Raw genomic sequence first — 17,212 nt, 5'->3', positions numbered from 1 at the left:
CTGAGAGTTACTTTGCTTGTTTCTTTTCAACATTATAATGTTTCACTAGCAAAATGAACTTAAGAATAATCTGAAAATGGCCAGATACCTTGTGGGACAAAGAGTACCATCATGTCTTAGAATGTTTTTTTGCAAGTGAAGGGTGTACAAGTTACAGAAGATAAAAGTTTCATCGCATCTAGTCAAATGCATGGCTCCCGTCGCTTCTTCTGTCGCCGCTCCCACGTCACTTCCTGGAAACCGGAAGTAATTAGCCCCATTCAGTTTGGTAGGAGAGAGCAGCAACCAGACTTAATGAGGTGTTTTTTTGCAGCGTAATAATGGCCAGAACGGGCGAGAGGCAGATGACATCAGGTGAGTAATTCGTGAGTGCCCAGTAACAAGCATACAGTAAAACGCTCGTCGGATGGAGCTTTAAGTGTAAGTAAGAGACAAACTGTTCTTTTTATGCAAATTAATAATACAGTTCTTCTTCATCCTGGAGAGAACAGACTGTTCCCAACTATTATATATATATATATATATATATATATATATATATATATATATATATTAGGGTGACCCTATGAAAAGGAGGACAGGGCTCCTGTATCTTTAACAGTGGCATAGAAAAGGGAATTTCAGCAGGTGTCATTTGTATATATGGAGAACCTGATGAAATTCCATCTTCATCACAACAGTTAAAGGTGCAAGAGCTATACTAGATTAACAGATTTAAAAGAGGGCAGGGCACCTGCAGCTTTAACTATTGTGATGAATAGGAAATTTCACCAGGGCAGGATCTACACTATTCATTACACTGTTGTTTAAGTGCATTGTTGCGTCCTCCCTTGCTACGTTACAAAATGCAACTTGAGCCCAGTCAATCGAAATACCTTTTCTTCTATCGTTTTACCCCGGCACACTCTTCTTTAGAACGTTCTTCATTATGCTCATACCGGCTCTGAAGTAAACCTCCTTCTTCTGGTGACTCTGAGCTAGACCTGCCGGGATAAGCCGGCAGGGAGGCGGGGCGACGCGTAGGGACGAGGGAAGCCCTGCAGCGTCTTAAAGGGGCCATGTGCGCCCCGAAAGATAAGCGGTTTTTTAAAAAAATTAAGCCTCTGTCCCCTCTTTCACCGCCCTCCCTCCCCCTCCCCCTGGTCGCGTTGTGCCAGCTCTCCCTCCCCTAGAAAAGCTCTCACGTCCTAATCAGGAAGCAAAGACCATGGTCACGAGACATGACTTTGAAAGATGGCATTGAATACAACGAAAGGTTGGGGCACATTGTTAGTTTTAAAACGATTTTAACAGAAAGTGGAACGGTTTTAAAAGTCAGAAGAAACGTAACAACAACAGCATCACGTGACTGCTGACGTCATCTCTGCCAACTTGTTACGTTTCATCTAGACAAGTGTAGACGGGCTCCTGGTTCTCTGTATAAACCAATAACACCTGCTGAAATTCCTCTTTCAATACAACTGTTAAAGATACAGGAGGCCTGTTCTCCTTTTCATATGGTCACCCTAATATATATATATATATATATATATATATATATATATATATGTGTGTATGTGTGTGTGTGTGTGTGTGTGTGTGTGTGTACATGAATACAGGAAGTGGGCATTTAAAGTGTGCCATGTTATTGCTGCAGGCAGCTGAAATGAAGTCAGAGACATTCTGTGTTTCCATCTCCACCCCCTTCAGAGACCAGAAAGTAGAGCTGTCGTTGTTTAAGATGTATACAGGCATCCTACTACCTTCTCTGCTCACAGGTTGTTCCTAGTTTAGTAGTGCCTAAAGAATCCTGTCTGAGCAGAAATGACAGTGCAGCAAAAGAAAAGAGTGTGCATACCTGAGGGCTTTCAGCTCTCTTTAATAACAATTGCTTGTGCCTAGATGATGTTAGAAGTTCACATTTGCTTACACTGATCCTCAAGAACTGCTATAGAACTAGGAACCAGCAAGTGGGGGTCTACCACATTTTGATAAAGGGGAGGTGGACAAAATTCATAATATAGTTCTGTTGGGTATGTGAGAACAGCAGCACATACGAGACTTCCTCTAATGCTCAAGAATTGATTTTTTAAAACTCATAGGGCAGAAAACTGAGATGGGAGAATTCACAAGTGCCATTTAATTGAGAACTGCCTCTGGTTACTCATCCATTTGGGTCCAGGATTGTTCAGGTCTGGGGAAAATGCAGGGCCAAACAATCATGCAGACCTCAGTTATAAAAATGAAACTGAACAGAATGGAAAAAGCACCTAGTCCTGATTTTTGCAGGTTTAGGACGACACCTGCAGTGGGTCAGGCAACATCTGAGGGCTTGGTCCCCTCCAAGCATTACTTGAATGTATGGAGGAAAACGTCTGAAAGTAGCTATTGATGTAGCATAAATGGTGTATACTTTCTACGATGGGAGGCAAAGGAAGAAGTGCAGGGGGAGGAATAGATGAAATTACTAAATCACAAGCCACAGAAACCAATGGCATTTATATATATATATAGTGCATCAATTTTGCCAAACACAGCTAAAGGCAGTGACCCAATCGTTTTCGTTATATAGCCAAGCTATGTCAGTATTGTACAAACATTGCCTTCCAATGTAATTTATTTAGCCATCTTATCATAGGCAAGTACAGCAGAAAAATACCCTCCCCCATACATTCCATGACGGTTGCCACAGTGAAAATTATTATTTTTTAAACGCCAACATGATACTCCATGACTATGTTAGAGAGTACACCAGATAGCTCAAGATAAATATACAACATACATGTTGGTAATTAAACCTTTCAACAGTTGCTTGTGATAATATGGAATTCACTTTCCTTAAGGCCTTTGTGGAGTGTTTAGTAACACTTCCATATAAGGCCCTACATACGTCACAAGCACATTGTTTTTATCCCATCGTTTTCTCCAAAAGAATCCTGGGAATTGTAGCCTTCACTCATGTTTGAAGCTGGGGTTGCTTGGATGCTTTTGAAGAACTTGCCAGCCCCATTTTGCCTGTTCTAAAAGAGATTCTTCCAATATTTTCAATCTGGTTGAGTAAGAGGGCATCAGGTTGGTTTCAGAATAAGGCAACCGGTAGAATGAAGCATACTCTCAAAAGCAGTTCATGGATACAGCAAGATTAAGGCAGAATCTTATGCATTCTTAGACAGATGATGGCTGGCTGGAGAATGCTGGGATTTGTGGGACATTTTTTCTGTCTAAACAATCATGCATATGATTGTGCCCTTAATGCATGTTCTCTGCTATAAGAGCTGGGCTTAAGCTGAAGACCCTCAACACTCATTCCTTCTTGGTAAATGAACAGAAATTGTATATGAACAACTTGTTTCTCCATTTTCTTTCCCTGTAACAGTACATAAGTACAGTGTAAAGTGCCATGAACATTCACCCTTTACTGGCCAGTTATTGTGGTGCCGTCAGGGAAGGACTTTGGGGCTGAAGACCAAGACTCCACTCAGTAGAACGGGGTGCATTTCCCACAGCCCTCATGCAGCCCTCAGCTGTCTGTTGTAGGGGCCCTGCCCAGTTTTCCCTACAGGAGAAGCTGAGGGGCTGTTCACACAAGGGCGGCTTGTTAACCATGCAGTATGGCTTATTTTTCTTGAACAAGCCACCTTGAAACCCACTGGTTTGTTGTTGGGTTGTTCAGGGTAATTAACAACCCACCCTTCAGATAATATGATAACTCACCCTGCAGAAAGCGTGCTGCATTCTGACAACATGCCAGGCCACAGTTTGACAAACAGCCCACGGTTCAAAACAACCCACACTCAACCACTGGGTTAGTGTGTTGTGTGAACAGCCCTGTAAGATACAGCCCTGTATCTTACAGCCCTGTATATCCAGAGTCTAGAATTACCTAATTGCACCACTGCTCATTTTTTCAATTTCGGTAGGTCCTTTGAATCCTTAGTTCTCTTTAGTCCTCATTTCCAAATAACTGGTCCCAATGTGTACAGTCCTTAAACTAAGACAAATGAATTAGTAAATCCCACTTTCCACCACCCAGAGGTAAGACCTGATCCTAGGGCTCTTGAGCCTTAGCTCAAATTAATCTCCTGGCCACCTAGTAGACTCATGCAGGGACTCATCTGTAAGCTCCTTATCATGCTTCCGTTGGAAAAATAGGTGCAAGGATGTAGTTGCTGCATCTTTGCAGAAAGAGATGGCACAAAGGTTTCATCCTGTGTCCTTAAAAACTTCAGATGGGAATCCCAGAGACAAAGCTGCCCTCAGAGCCAGTGCTCTAGATGAATGACTTGCTGTAGGCACATTGGATCCTTTGCCTGTGCAGAGTTCTCCTGGCCATAAAGTCTTTCTTTTTTTTCTCACTTCAGCGGAGGAAGCTGATCAATGTGTACATCTGTTTGCACACAGGGCTCCACACTGGGGGTGTTTTCCTGAGTAATACCTACGGATAGGCCCAGAATATACATACACATTTGTTGCATCTCTCATACACCCATTTGAAGCAAACTGCTCACTATAATGGCTATTATAATGGAAAAACATTTCTGCAAGAGCATGAAGATACAGGGAATGATCCCAATTCTTGGTGCTACCTAATAGTAGCAGTATATGTGTGTGTGTATGTATACACACTCAAATACAGAAAGAGAGAGAGAGAGAGAGAAGACTTAGCAAAACTATGTTGCATTATACAGTATATCATACAGTTTATTCTCTAAAAGGTCATTTGTTTACTGCACGGTACAGAAAGCCCATGCTAAATGCAAGCTCTGGCCCTTATTCACAAAAATATTCTTAAAATGCACGCATCAAATGTTGTTTTTTTTAATTAAATAACTCAGATGTAATATGCACAGCTCATATGGCTTTCATGGCAACTGACATGAGTTATGACTTCTTGGTATTCTCTTAGAATATTCCTGATAGTGTGGAATGTGCCCAGCTCGAACAGGGGGAAGCCAAGAAGCAGCAGAGAAAACATTGTAGCCATGCAGAACTGCCATAGTAGTTTCTTTGACTCCATGGCAGTCTCAGTACTGTCCTCAGGGCGATGGACAAGCCTGGCCTGAATCGCTTCTTCCACGTTGCCCACAACCCATTTGCACATGGTTCTGAACACATAAAGATCACGTGCCCAAATAATTGGTAGACCTTTTCTCTATAAAAAGATACAACATGGCATTCCCATGAACACATGAAGCAGCCTTAAACAGAGTCAAGCTATTACTCTGCCTAGTCTAGTAATGCTTCTAGACAAGGATTTTATTGCCCTGCCTCATTCCTGAAATTTTACAAGGGGTCCAGGTATCATTGTCTTCAACTCATAACTCTCCCATGTTTTCCTCTCTGCTTGTTCTGTCTTTCTCCGTAATGCAGAAAATCCGCTAAGGAGAAAAAATCGGGATTGCTGCGCCATACCTTCTAATTGTCTGGAAATACCCCCAAGACTTTAGGTAGAGACCTTGCACAACCCTGCTGTTTAAGGTCATTATTACCGGGAGATGCCGGATATAAAACCAGAGATCTTCTGCATGCAAAGCACATGCTCGGCTCAGAGACTATGGTTTCTCCCTAGAGCCCAACCAAAGGTAGTGTTTTGATCTTGTCATACATTCTGACCTACTATTATGTCACTAGCTTTAAATAGATTTATTTTTTGCTCCTTTAAAATTAATGGCTAGCTAAATAAAAACGCCAGATTTCCACCACATAAGGACGTGATGGCATCAATACATTCACGATGTATTCAAGAGGCTTTCTGTGACTCCTGAATTCTGCAGTACAGCTTTTCTCAATTGCCCGCCCCCACAAACATATATTTCTTCTTTAAGAAAAAAAAATCTGTACATGTGGATATGAATGTCATTACGCAACCGGACTGCCAAAAGAAAGGCTGCCGCTGTCTGGAACAACTTCACTTTGTGACCCCCACTGTACTGTCCTCCGATCATCTACATGTGATCCACTTAGCAGCTGGCTTCCATGAAGTCTCTGCCAGTCAATTTTGTACACGGTGATATTGTAGTGACTGGATTCGTCGTTTAAAATTAAAAAAAGGTGTGTGTGTGGGTATTGGCTGAAAATGTATTCCAACTCAGTTAAGGACGACAGAAAAGAAGAAGAAATAAAATAATTCTGAATCTTGAGTGTAGCTGTAAGTGCCTTGAGTTACCAGCTCAGGGCTTCGTAGTATTTAATGCCGACATTTGTATCTATCAGTTGTGCATATAGGTAGGATGGTCCAAGGATGATTTGACAGAGAAGGTAACAGCCTCGAGGAAAATTAAGATATTTTAGTACTGTTCTGTTTCATCCTGCAATAAAAAGAAAGGGGGGAAATGACTGAGTTTTGCCACTGCATGAAACTTCAGGCATTCCGCTGCAGAGTAATGAAAGTAAGATTTAGAAGAGTACCACGAAATACACACTGCCAAAAGGAAAATGCAGTACACTATTTTCCTAGCCTCGTCAAATAGCATCTTCTTGTAATTTAAGTTTAGAGAAAAGAGGAACACGCGCTTTCCTGTTTTCTTCGGGAAACAAACACTTGAGATTTGCATTGAGGAGTTATAATCCAAATTAAGTCTTCCAGTGTCAAGAACATTTTGCAGTACATCCCTGTCCATGTTTACTTAAAAGTTCGATCAATGGGACTTACTCCAAGGAAAGTGAACATAAGACTGGAGCCTATTTAGACAGTAAAAAAGTTCTGGATAGGGCATGCTGGGAGTTGTAGGACATTTTTTCCTGTCTAAACATGAACAGGATTGCTCCCTAAGGGTCCAATCCTGGAGTAAGTCCCACTGAACTCAGTTGGGCTAACTTCTGAGTAGACCTGGACAGGAATGTACTGCAAACAAGGTGAACATTTTCATCTGCAGAAAGAACAAAACAGACATCTTCAGGGTACTGATATTTGGAGAAGAAGAGGTAGGAAAATTTACCTCTCATTCCCAAAGCAGAAGGAACTGTTAAGATGCCATTCATCTAGTTGCGCAGCACAACCGGTTTCTGCTCTTTGAGGGGCTCTCCTGAGTTCTCACTGAGGTTAGACTCTCCTGGAAAGGGAAAACACAAATAACTTTTTAAAAAACGCATAAAGTCTATATGTAGTTTGCATTAGGTGGTTACTGTGCAACCAGGCTCCCTGAGGTAGTGTTGCATAGTGATTAGAGTGCTGTACTATGACCAGGGAAGCCCAGGTTGAAATTCCGATTCAGCCATGACCCCCAGTGGGTGACGTTGGGCCAGTCACCAATTCTTGCCTAACCTCCCTTGCGGAGTTGTGAGGACAAATTAGTGTGGGGTGAACCCATATATTCCAAGGAGGGGGTGGGAGAAAAATATAACAATCATTTGAAAATGATGCTGCATAGTTGAGGAATTCCCACCGAAAGAAAAGGGCACTGTACATTCAAACGAAGCACAATTAATTTCAACTGATGATGCATTCTTACCTCTCCCTTATTTGCAATACTATACATGTCAACTCAGGAGTAAATCCCTTTGAATTCAGGTAAGGGGGTATAAATTAGCAATGGAACCTGTCCCTTATTTTTAGTAAATTCAGCTTGGCCCATGAGGTTTGGACGATATTAAATGCCACAATTAACGGGAGGTGCTGCAATAACAGAAAGAGAAGGATGCAGCCAGAAAAAGAAACCAGCCATTGCTATTTACGTAGAAAAGGTTAACATTCGTTCTCAGCATCCCTGATGTTCAACTAATATCAAAAGCTCCTATTAAAATAGTATTAGGCTGCAATCCTGTACATGCTTACCTGGGAATAAATCCCACTGAACTCAGTGGCACTTAACTTTGGAGTAAACATTAATAGAACTGCACTGTAAGTACAACTTTCGCATTTCTTTAGTATGATCCACCAAATCTTTCATCATATATTTAAAAATCCAAGGCCTTGTCCAAGTCTATTCATGGGTAACTAGTCACATTTATGTATGTATTTATTTATTTACTACATTTCTATACCGCCCAATAGCCGAAGCTCTCTGGGCGGTTCACATGCAACAACCGGTGGCCCTGAATTGGAATGTGCATCCCGATACACATCAAAGGATGCATCAGCTACTTCAGAGGGATCCAGATGAGTATTTCAATGCAGACAGAATCATGCACCCAATATATATTTGTGTGTGTGTTGGGGGGGTGTAGGGCTATTTCCTTTTCTGGATCTTTAACTTAGGAATTAGTTCCGATTTACACGTATTGAAATCAAAAGGACGAGAGGCTATATGATGGTATGCCAGAAGAAGATCCACACAGCCCAGGACGTGTTCTGAAACACATGTGGAGCTCTTTAATGCCTGGCTGCTCCATTCGTTTCAATAAAGGGAGCAGTTCTGTATGTATTGATGAAGATCAGCTTCTTCTAGTGAAATGAATGAGAGGTTCTTGCAGACAGCGGAATAATGTACGTCCATCAGAACTCTTGAACTTATAATAAGAAATTATTGGATCCAGCTGCATATTTACACTGGCTAGCTTTCACATAGAGATATGTGCATTCTTGTCTAAGGCATCCTCCCTTAGTGTTTCTTTTTTTCCCATGAAAGCCCCAAGGTCTTCCAACTGGAGCTGGAGCAAAGGACTTACACTTAGAATTAAAGAATTCTAAGTCCAGGAATGTGCTTGGATTCCCAGATCTCATAGTCCTTCTACATGAAAATCCACTTTGGTTATCCCTAATTTGAGCAATATAATTTAAACATGGGAGGGGGGGTCATTTTGTTGCTGCAATTGCTAAACAGAAATCCTTGCTGATCTACTGCAAATCTCCAGCGATCGACCAGTAGACCCAGATCTACCTTCTGCTCAACCTTGGCAGTAGGAATGTACATTGCCAGGAAATCTGGCACTCTGTGAGCTGAGATGTGAGTTTTTCCTGGGATGGGGTGGTGGCGGTGGTTTGCTTTTCCGTAAATAAAAACGTGCACAAATTTTAGCTGTAATTTGGGCAAAATTCTATTTACAAGTTTTTTAAACAACCGTTGGAAATTTACGAGTTGGCCCAATTTGATGCAGCTTGAGTTGGGCCAGCTTGTGGGGAATCGAACTGAAGTTCAAGGGGCCGAGCTGATGACAGCTCAGTGAGACCCACCCCTGGACGGATTCCTCCAACATCCCTATTTGGCAGAGGGGACTTTCCATGAACTGCAGTTTGAACAACCTATTTGCAAAGACTTAAGAGGGATGGAAGAAATGCAGTGGCAGAACGCAGTAATGGAAAAAAAAATATGAACTGATACGTGCTTGGTGATGTAGCATTACCATTGAGTGGGACGTTGGGTTGCGCTTCTTGCTGTACGTCCGCCGTTCCTTTTGCATTCAAAGAAAGCTTTGGGGAAGTCTCAGAGCCGGGTGCGTTGGAAAGAGAATTGAGAGAGTGCACTTGAAGAACTACAGATGGACGGGACAAGTCTATGGATAAGGGTGTTTCATCATGGCTTCCCTGATTCTTGCCACTGGGTGTCTTTGTTGTTCCGTCTTCTAATTGTGGGTCCGGGGCATGTTTGCTTTGGTCCTTCTGCTGCTCCTTTTTCAGCCCACCAGTTTTTCGCACATCTTCTACAGGAAGGGAACAAAACACACATTTGGTGGGGTTTTTTTTGTCATGTCGTGGCATTTTCCATGGACGGGGCTGTGCAGCTTGTGACTCAACCAGCCAAATGCACCCCAATAGCCATGTATGGTAGCCCATCAGAAGCTTGATAAAACTCCTGTCCTTGCTTCTGGCCTGAGATGGCAAATAAATAAATTTAAAAAAAGCCGGAGCTCCAAAAACAGAAGGTCTAAATACATGGCCAGAGGTCTGCATTAGGCTTGACATGTCAACAATTTGTCCTAGGTTCACAGCCAGCCCTCCCAGGAGCCACACTGAGTATGTGACTCCGGGGGAAGCTTAGAAGGGTTGGTGGCCTGGCTGGCTTTGTGAGTTGGAGCTGCTGCCAACAAGGACCAACATGCCAGCCTCCCAGGTCCACCACCTCACTCTGAGGAGCCCTTCCTCAGAGCAAGGCATCGGGCGGATGTGCTCTGGAGAACTCCAATGGTCATTTTCCTGCCACAGCAGGGAAGTTGCTGGCTGGGCTCCCTGCAGAGTCTGCCAGGCCAAATGCCTCTCTCTGAGGGGTCCTTCCTGAGAGTGAGGCACTATAGATGAGGTGGCCAAGAGTTCCTTGAAGCAGCATTTCCCACTGTTTCAGCAAAGGGATAGTGGCACTTGCCCAAAATGCTTCACCCTGAGGAATCGGTATTGATAGGAGAAGGTCCACTGTGCTGCCACTGCTAATGCAGTAGGAAGCTGGGGGTGGGGGAAAGAAGAGGCAGGTCTTCTTGCCTCAGGCAGGGCTATTTTGTTCTCCCTCTTTAATCACTAGAAGTTTGTTAAGCAGCATGGTTTAACGTGTTGTCTGAACCAGGCCAATATAAAAGCACAACCAGGGTGGGTCACATATTTAGAAGCTGAAATGGATTGACAATAGTTTCAGAACAGAAAAAAGAAAATCCTTCTTCACAGGACACATCATTCATCTTCGGAATCTGACACTTCAAGATGCAGTGGCCCAGTAACAGAGACGCCTGTAAAATGGGATTAGAAAAATCCACGGAGGACAGATCCCTCAATGGGTATTAGCCAAGATAGCTAAGGGTGCAATCCTATGCGGTGCAGGAGCGGGGGCGCTGAGCTGTTGGGTATGAAGTGTAACGGAACAGAATTTACCATCTGAAACTGCTGCTTCGAGTTCAGATCAGGAAAGGAACACACCACATCATAATAACAAAACAAGACCAGAGAGAGTAAACTTTACACTGAAGACACAACACTCGATCTGAAACAAGACGTTTGTGCCTACTCAACAGCTTCAAAAGAGCACGTCCCAACACGCTAAGTAGTCCTTGTTTTCTCCAGTGCTGTGCTGAAACTGCCCAGTGCAGCACCAGTTATTCCTTATTAGCTTGATAGATCACTTGTTATAATGTTGTTCTCTGCCTCGATCCAGAGGAGGAAGCAGGAAAGAATTATTTATTATTATTATTGTTGTTATTATTCATGTTTAGACAGAAAAGAACTCCTACAATCCCCAGCATTCTTGGAGTTGTAGGAGGTTTTTCCTCTCTAAACGTGCATAGGATTGTGCCTTAAATGGACTTTCCTGATTCAGCAGTGTTCCTCTGAATACCAGTTGCTTCCAGGGGGAAAGAGTAGGAGAATGTCATTGCCTTTGTGTTGTGCTTTTGGGCACCCTACAAACAGCTGATTGGCCACTGTGGGAAGCAGGATATTGGACTAGAAGGACCCCTGGTATTATATTTGGGGCCTTCCTAGACGAGGCCTTAGCGCGCCTTCTGACCCGGCTTCCCTGCTGTGCGTCCAGATGACGCACAGGGGAATCCGGAGACAGGCCGCGCTGAGGCCTCCTCCAATGCGCCATAAGCCAATGCGCTTATGGCGTGCTTTTTCCCCAGCTCCAGCCTCAGGCCGGGGCTGAGGAAAGTGTGGAGAGTTCCGCGGCTTTTCGCGGCTCCTCGCTTACTCGCGAGGAGCCGCGAAAAGCCGTGGACCTGGCACAGCGCTCATAGGAGCGCTGTGCCCATCGGCGGGGGGGGCGAAGGATGACAGGGTGGGTGGCAGGGTGGGTGGCACGGGGGGAGGGCGGGTGCGATTATCTTGTCCGCCATCTTCGGGCCGCACCCGGCCCCTTTAAAATAATTTAAAAAATGGTGGACGCCGCAGGGACGCGACGTCCCTACGCGTCAGCCGTGTGGTAGCCTGGGGGAGGCACGCTAACGTTAGCGCGCCTCGGCCCCGCCTCCCTGCCGGTGTAAGCCGGCAGGTCTAACAAGGCCCCCAATCTTAGTCCTACTTCAAGTAGACCCATTGAAATGAGAGGGATTTAATCCAATGACTGATCCAGCAGTGCTCTACTGAGGTTCTTTTGATAAATGTACTGCAGTTTGGAAGCAGGCTGCATTTCACTTGTACTTGACTAATTGTTGTTCAAAAGAGAACTTCAGATCCCCATCTCCTATGCATGGACCAACTAGTACTCTTTGTGCAATTTACAGGCTTCCCAGATATGAACTTCCGCCACCTAGTGGCATAAACACTAGAAGTGCAGCCATGGCTTCCATCAGGTGAACAGCGGATCTGTCTACAATTTTGCACAAAAACTAGTCCTGATTCAGTCCATCCATCCATGATTGCTGGATTGGGGAGACTGAATTTTCCTCATGCACATGACCCGCAGCATGTACAAAGTGCAACCATCCAAGCGTACATAATAAATGCAGATAAAAGTAGATGTTCCATCATTACAAGATAGGTCCGCCTTCCCCAATCTGGTCTCCTCCAGATGGGTTGGACTACAATGCAGGTCATCCCATGATAGGTGTTGTGGTTCAAGCCATCAGGCGGGCACCACATTGGGAATGGCTGATATAGGTCAACCAAATGAGACGAGAATGGATCTGAGTACTTGTCCAAAGGGAAAACATACCCTTTTCTGCCAAATCTTTCCACCTGTTTTTGTTTTCTTGGATGATCTGAAATAAGGTGTCCTTAAAGCTTTTTAAGTCCACAGTCGCTAAAGTGTTTTCTGAGCAAGTCCCGCCGACGCATGCAGAGTTTTTAATACTTATTCGTTTGTGCATGTCAGCTCCTGTTCCTCCAATGCTATTCTCACTAGAAAGAGAGGGGAGGGAAAATAAGTCGATTGAAACACAGAGTAGGATTTTCATTGGCTGCCCATATGCTTCAGGTCAGAATTTAAGGTGTCGGCGATGACATTTAAAGCCCTAAGCAGCTTGAGATCTTGATACTTGAGGGAGTGCCTCTCCCTATATATGCCTGCCCGAAACTTGAGATCTGTTGGAGAAGCCCTCCTCCGCGTCCCACCAATGCAAGACATACACTATGGAAGAACATGAGAGAGGGCCTTCTCTGCTGTGGCACCATGGCTGTGGACTACCCTCCCCTTGGAGGCCTGACTGGCACAGACGCTGGCTTCGTTTCGGTGCCAAGTTAAAACATGGCTTTTTATCAAAGCCTTTGAGGGATAAATTTGCCTAAAGTGGCACACAGTTTGATTTGTTTTTTTATTGTTTTTCCCCTCTGATATTTATTTTTAATGGTTGTATAAATTAGCTGTGTAAATTATGTATTGTGTTATACTGTTTGAATTGATTTTATCCAGCATGAGATCTCAATGATATAGGGCAAGATACAAATGTTTTAATTAATAAATAAATGAACAAATAGGCTATCTCCAGTGCATGGAATGTAATCACAGCTATAGGTAAAGTAAAATAATGAAATAAATTGCATGCCATAACCATTAACTGATACAAGCAAAGCCCACATGCGGAAGAGTGTGAGAAGGATTAAGCCCTTTATTTTTTACACTGGCAGTTCAATCCTATGCATATCTACTTAGATGTAAGTCTCATGGAGTTCAATGTGGCTCACTCCCAGGAAAATGTGCAAAGGATTGCAGCCTAAATCAACTGAAGAGCACAAACATCACAATCCTGTCCACACTTACCTGGGAATAGGACTTACTTCTGAGTCTACATGCATGGGATTGCACGAGGCTGCAAACCTCTTCCAACTTAACCAGGAGTAAGTCCCAGCGAACCCAGCGAAACTTATTTCTGATTAGCTATAGAGCAGCCTTCCTCAACCTGGGGCGCTCCAGATGTGTTGGACTGCATCTCCCAGAATGCCCCAGCCAGCTGGCTGGGGCATTCTGGGAGTTGTAGTCCAACACATCTGGAGCGCCCCAGGTTGAGGAAGGCTGCTATAGAGGATCACACTGTACTTAGACTAGGAGAATTAAGGCACCTGCTGGGTGTTGTAGTCCTCTGTCCCTTGTTAAATAGTTGTACTGGGTTATTAACTTTTATATATTGTAAATCATATGATATCAAATCCTTCAGCTTTGAATTTAGATTCTGTTACTAGTTGATGAGAAACACATATATACAGAATATGAATCAAATATATACAGGATTTTGCTAACATAGCAAGCGTAATGTACATGCTAGAAATGAATTCTAAAAACTAAAATTATGTATACCCCACCATTGCCTCCAGTATTTTCTTAAATAAATCATCTTCAGTTTCTCTGAATTTAATAATTTTTCATTCATTTATTTATGGCATTTGTATAATGTGACCTCATAACATAAAGTTTTCAAGGCAGCTTACAGTAAACAAACACAGAAAACCCAATTTATATATAAAACAGACTATGAACCCATAAAATCAAATCCAGCTTTTTCTGTTTTCTGCCTCTCCTTCCATATGCACAGATTGTTTCTGTCCTGAATCATATAGTGCAGTTATAAATATGGCCACACGGTGGCAATATTATATCAGGGTCATTTCAGTTTTCCGTAATTAAAATGTAAGGTGGGAAAAAAAACTCAAACCTTGGTGCTGACACAAAGGTAGGACTTCCAGATTTTGAAGCTTCCTCTATAAGAGGAAAAACTATTTTCTCCATCGAGTCAGTAAGAAGAGCAAATGTTGGCTTTACTATGAAATCAATGAAACCTGCAGAGCAGTGGGAGGAAAGAGAAAAGTGTTTATTAGTCTTTACTTTGCACACCCAGTCACTAAGAAAGGATGAATACTTATTTTATGTAATTGTTACCTTCATCTCTCAACCTTACCCCCAAAAATTCAGACTGGTGCATACGCAAAGTAATCCTGTCCGTCTTTACTCAGGAGTAAGCCCCCATATTCCCATAGCACTTACAGCTAGGGAAGTGTTTCTAAACAGAAAGGGTATTGATGGATTGCAAGTTCTATCAGCCCTGGCCAGCATAGCCAAAATTGATGGATGATGGGAGTTGTAGTCCGACAACATCTGGAAGGCCACAAATTGCCCACCCACCATGTAGGATTGCAGCATCCGGTTCACAAAGACCCTTTTGAAGTCCGTTTGCCTGGAATTTAATCGCTTGCCCAGAGTTGCAAAGTTAACTTTGCTAATGAGGAGAGATTTGAGCCTGACATTCAAGGGATCCTCCTTGATCCAGCCAGTCCTTGCATGGAAGCAAGCTTTTGTACCGTTCTGGATGCCCCCTTGTGGGCCCAGGATAGTGCTCAGGGCCATTTCCCTTTTCAGCAGAAGATGCCCGTGTATGCAGCATGCAACCACCTGCAGGAACTGCGGACGAGGTTGTTCTTTACGTGTGAGTTGATATTTCAAATTACTGTTTATTAATCCGTCTGCGCAAGTGTTAGGTCACAACGCGTGAGCAGAGTTCTGTCAAATCAGTGAATGGAACAAGCACTATCCCCAGGAGACAGAATTCAACCCACAGCTCTGAGATGTCAGTGCTGAACAATGTCTCCCTCTGTTCCGCCCTAGCACCACCCCTTTCAAAACGCTTGTCAAGGCAAGAAATTACGCAGAGAACAAAGCATTATCCCCCGCTGAGCACTGAACAGGCAAAAATCTGATACTACACTGAACAGCAATAGATTTCACGTCCTCTCGACACGTTAAATAAATGCATCAGGCATAAAGGAGAGCAGTAGCCCATTACCTTACTGTGGGGAGGGAAAGGGGCCATTTTCAGAATGAGAAGATCCACCAGCACTTTGAGATGGGATGGGAAGTGGCACCAAATATGAGAACTTGTACTACGTAGAGCTGTGGCTGAGAAACGATTGGCCGGCACGAAGTCCCTTTATAGCAGGCTTCCCTGGCCTGGGCCCTCCCGATGTTTTGTACTACAACCCCCATCAGTCCTTGCCAGCATGGCCAATGGTAAGGGATGATGAGAGTTGATCCCAAAAATGAGGCTGGGGAAGGCTGTTCTAGAAGAGTACACATCCAAGCACATGTTCTGAACACTGCCAGCCCATCATGTACCTGCGGTTAAGGGCCAGTTCCTAAAAGACTGCAGCTGACACACTCATGCAAAGAACTGCTCATGAGAGCCAACTACTAGCCCAAGCCAGGTAAATGAACTAAAAGGAGATCACATGCAAAAGTCACAACCTGGGCCAGATCCACACACAGGCTTCGGGATGCCGTGAAGGCACTTTAGGGCGCCCCGAAATCGATGATGTAGACCCTACCTTAACCGTTCCAAGAAGAGGAGGAGGAGGAGGAGGAGGAGGAGGCCCGGCATCGCCCCTCGCAGGGACGGGATGAAGAGTTGCTGCGCCCGGCGGCTTTGCCGGGGAATCAGCTGCCGCCCACCTACCCGCCGGCCTCCTTTTGCCGGCGAAAGAGCCACCCAGGTCGGAGAGCTCAGCGGAAGAAGCCGCCGCCGGCTTCCGCCGAGCTCTATGACCCAGGCGGAAGCCGCCGGCGGCTTCTTCTGCCGAGCTCTCCGACCCGGGTGGGCCCGGGTGGCTCTTTCGCCGGCAAAAGGAGGCTGGCGGGTAGGTGGGCGGCAGCTGATTCCCCGGCGAAGCCGCCGGGCACGGCAACTCTTCATCCCATCCCCGCGAGGGGCGATGCAAGGCTGCCTCCTCCTCCTCCTCCGTCTCTTCTTGGAACAGTTAAGGTAGGGTGTACATCATCGATTTCGGGGCGCCCTAAAGCGCCTTCAGGGCGTCTCGAAGCCTGTGTGTGGATCTGCCCCTGAAGACTCCTCTTCACCCATACATGTGCAATGGAACCAGGGCTAGAGATAGGTTGGAATTCTCCCAGCACCTGCATCGGAAAAGCTAACTGGTGTTGGAAAATTCTTAATGTGATGTTCACCATAGATCAGAGATATATCCAGACATTTTGGCCTACAATTCCTACCTGCCCTAACCAGCATAGCTAACGATGAAGGATCATGGGAGATGTAGGCCAAAACTTCTGGAGAGCCACAAGTTGTCCATAGGTGATGGTGGCTCCTTCATCAGCCTCAGATGCACTGCTGGGGCCCAGGCCTTGAATCTGTTTCTCAGGGTTCTCCATGCATCTCCGCAGAGCCCTGAGTGTCCATAGAAGATGCACTTCTCAGCTTAATTGCCATGCAGGGGGTGGGGGCTTAAGGGAGATTGCAGCTGATGAGGGAAGGGTTATATCTCCCTGTCCCATGTGCTCCAACACGTCGTCCAAATCTCCCCCTGCATAACAATTAAAGTTAAAATGCCCTTTTCCATTGGTTTGGGATGATTTGGCTCAGAGTACAAATTATTGGAAGAATTTATTTTATTTGAAATGATTGGAATGAGAAAGGAATCCGCTGGCTTTGCCTCCAG

At 44.5% G+C, this 17,212-nt stretch overlaps 1 protein-coding gene across 1 annotated transcript in view; it reads right to left on the bottom strand.

The window, feature by feature from the left end:
- Nucleotides 1-6,045: 6,045 nt before the first annotated feature.
- The window catches only part of PDE1A (phosphodiesterase 1A), a 168,221-nt gene continuing 157,054 nt past the window's right edge, over nt 6,046-17,212 (bottom strand). The window contains exons 12-16 of the mRNA XM_063116298.1: nt 14,425-14,548; nt 12,492-12,676; nt 9,262-9,558; nt 6,918-7,031; nt 6,046-6,287 (exon numbers count right to left, since the gene is read on the bottom strand). Of these exons, the coding sequence (XP_062972368.1) occupies nt 6,961-7,031; nt 9,262-9,558; nt 12,492-12,676; nt 14,425-14,548 (677 nt within the window). The 3' untranslated portion in view covers nt 6,046-6,287; nt 6,918-6,960. The remainder of the gene's footprint in view (nt 6,288-6,917; nt 7,032-9,261; nt 9,559-12,491; nt 12,677-14,424; nt 14,549-17,212) is intronic.

This window comes from Elgaria multicarinata, chromosome 2 (assembly GCF_023053635.1).
Source record: "Elgaria multicarinata webbii isolate HBS135686 ecotype San Diego chromosome 2, rElgMul1.1.pri, whole genome shotgun sequence".
Classification (NCBI taxonomy): Eukaryota; Metazoa; Chordata; class Lepidosauria; order Squamata; family Anguidae; genus Elgaria; species Elgaria multicarinata.
Note: the sequence above shows the minus strand (reverse complement) of the source record. Positions and strands in the feature narration are given on the sequence as shown.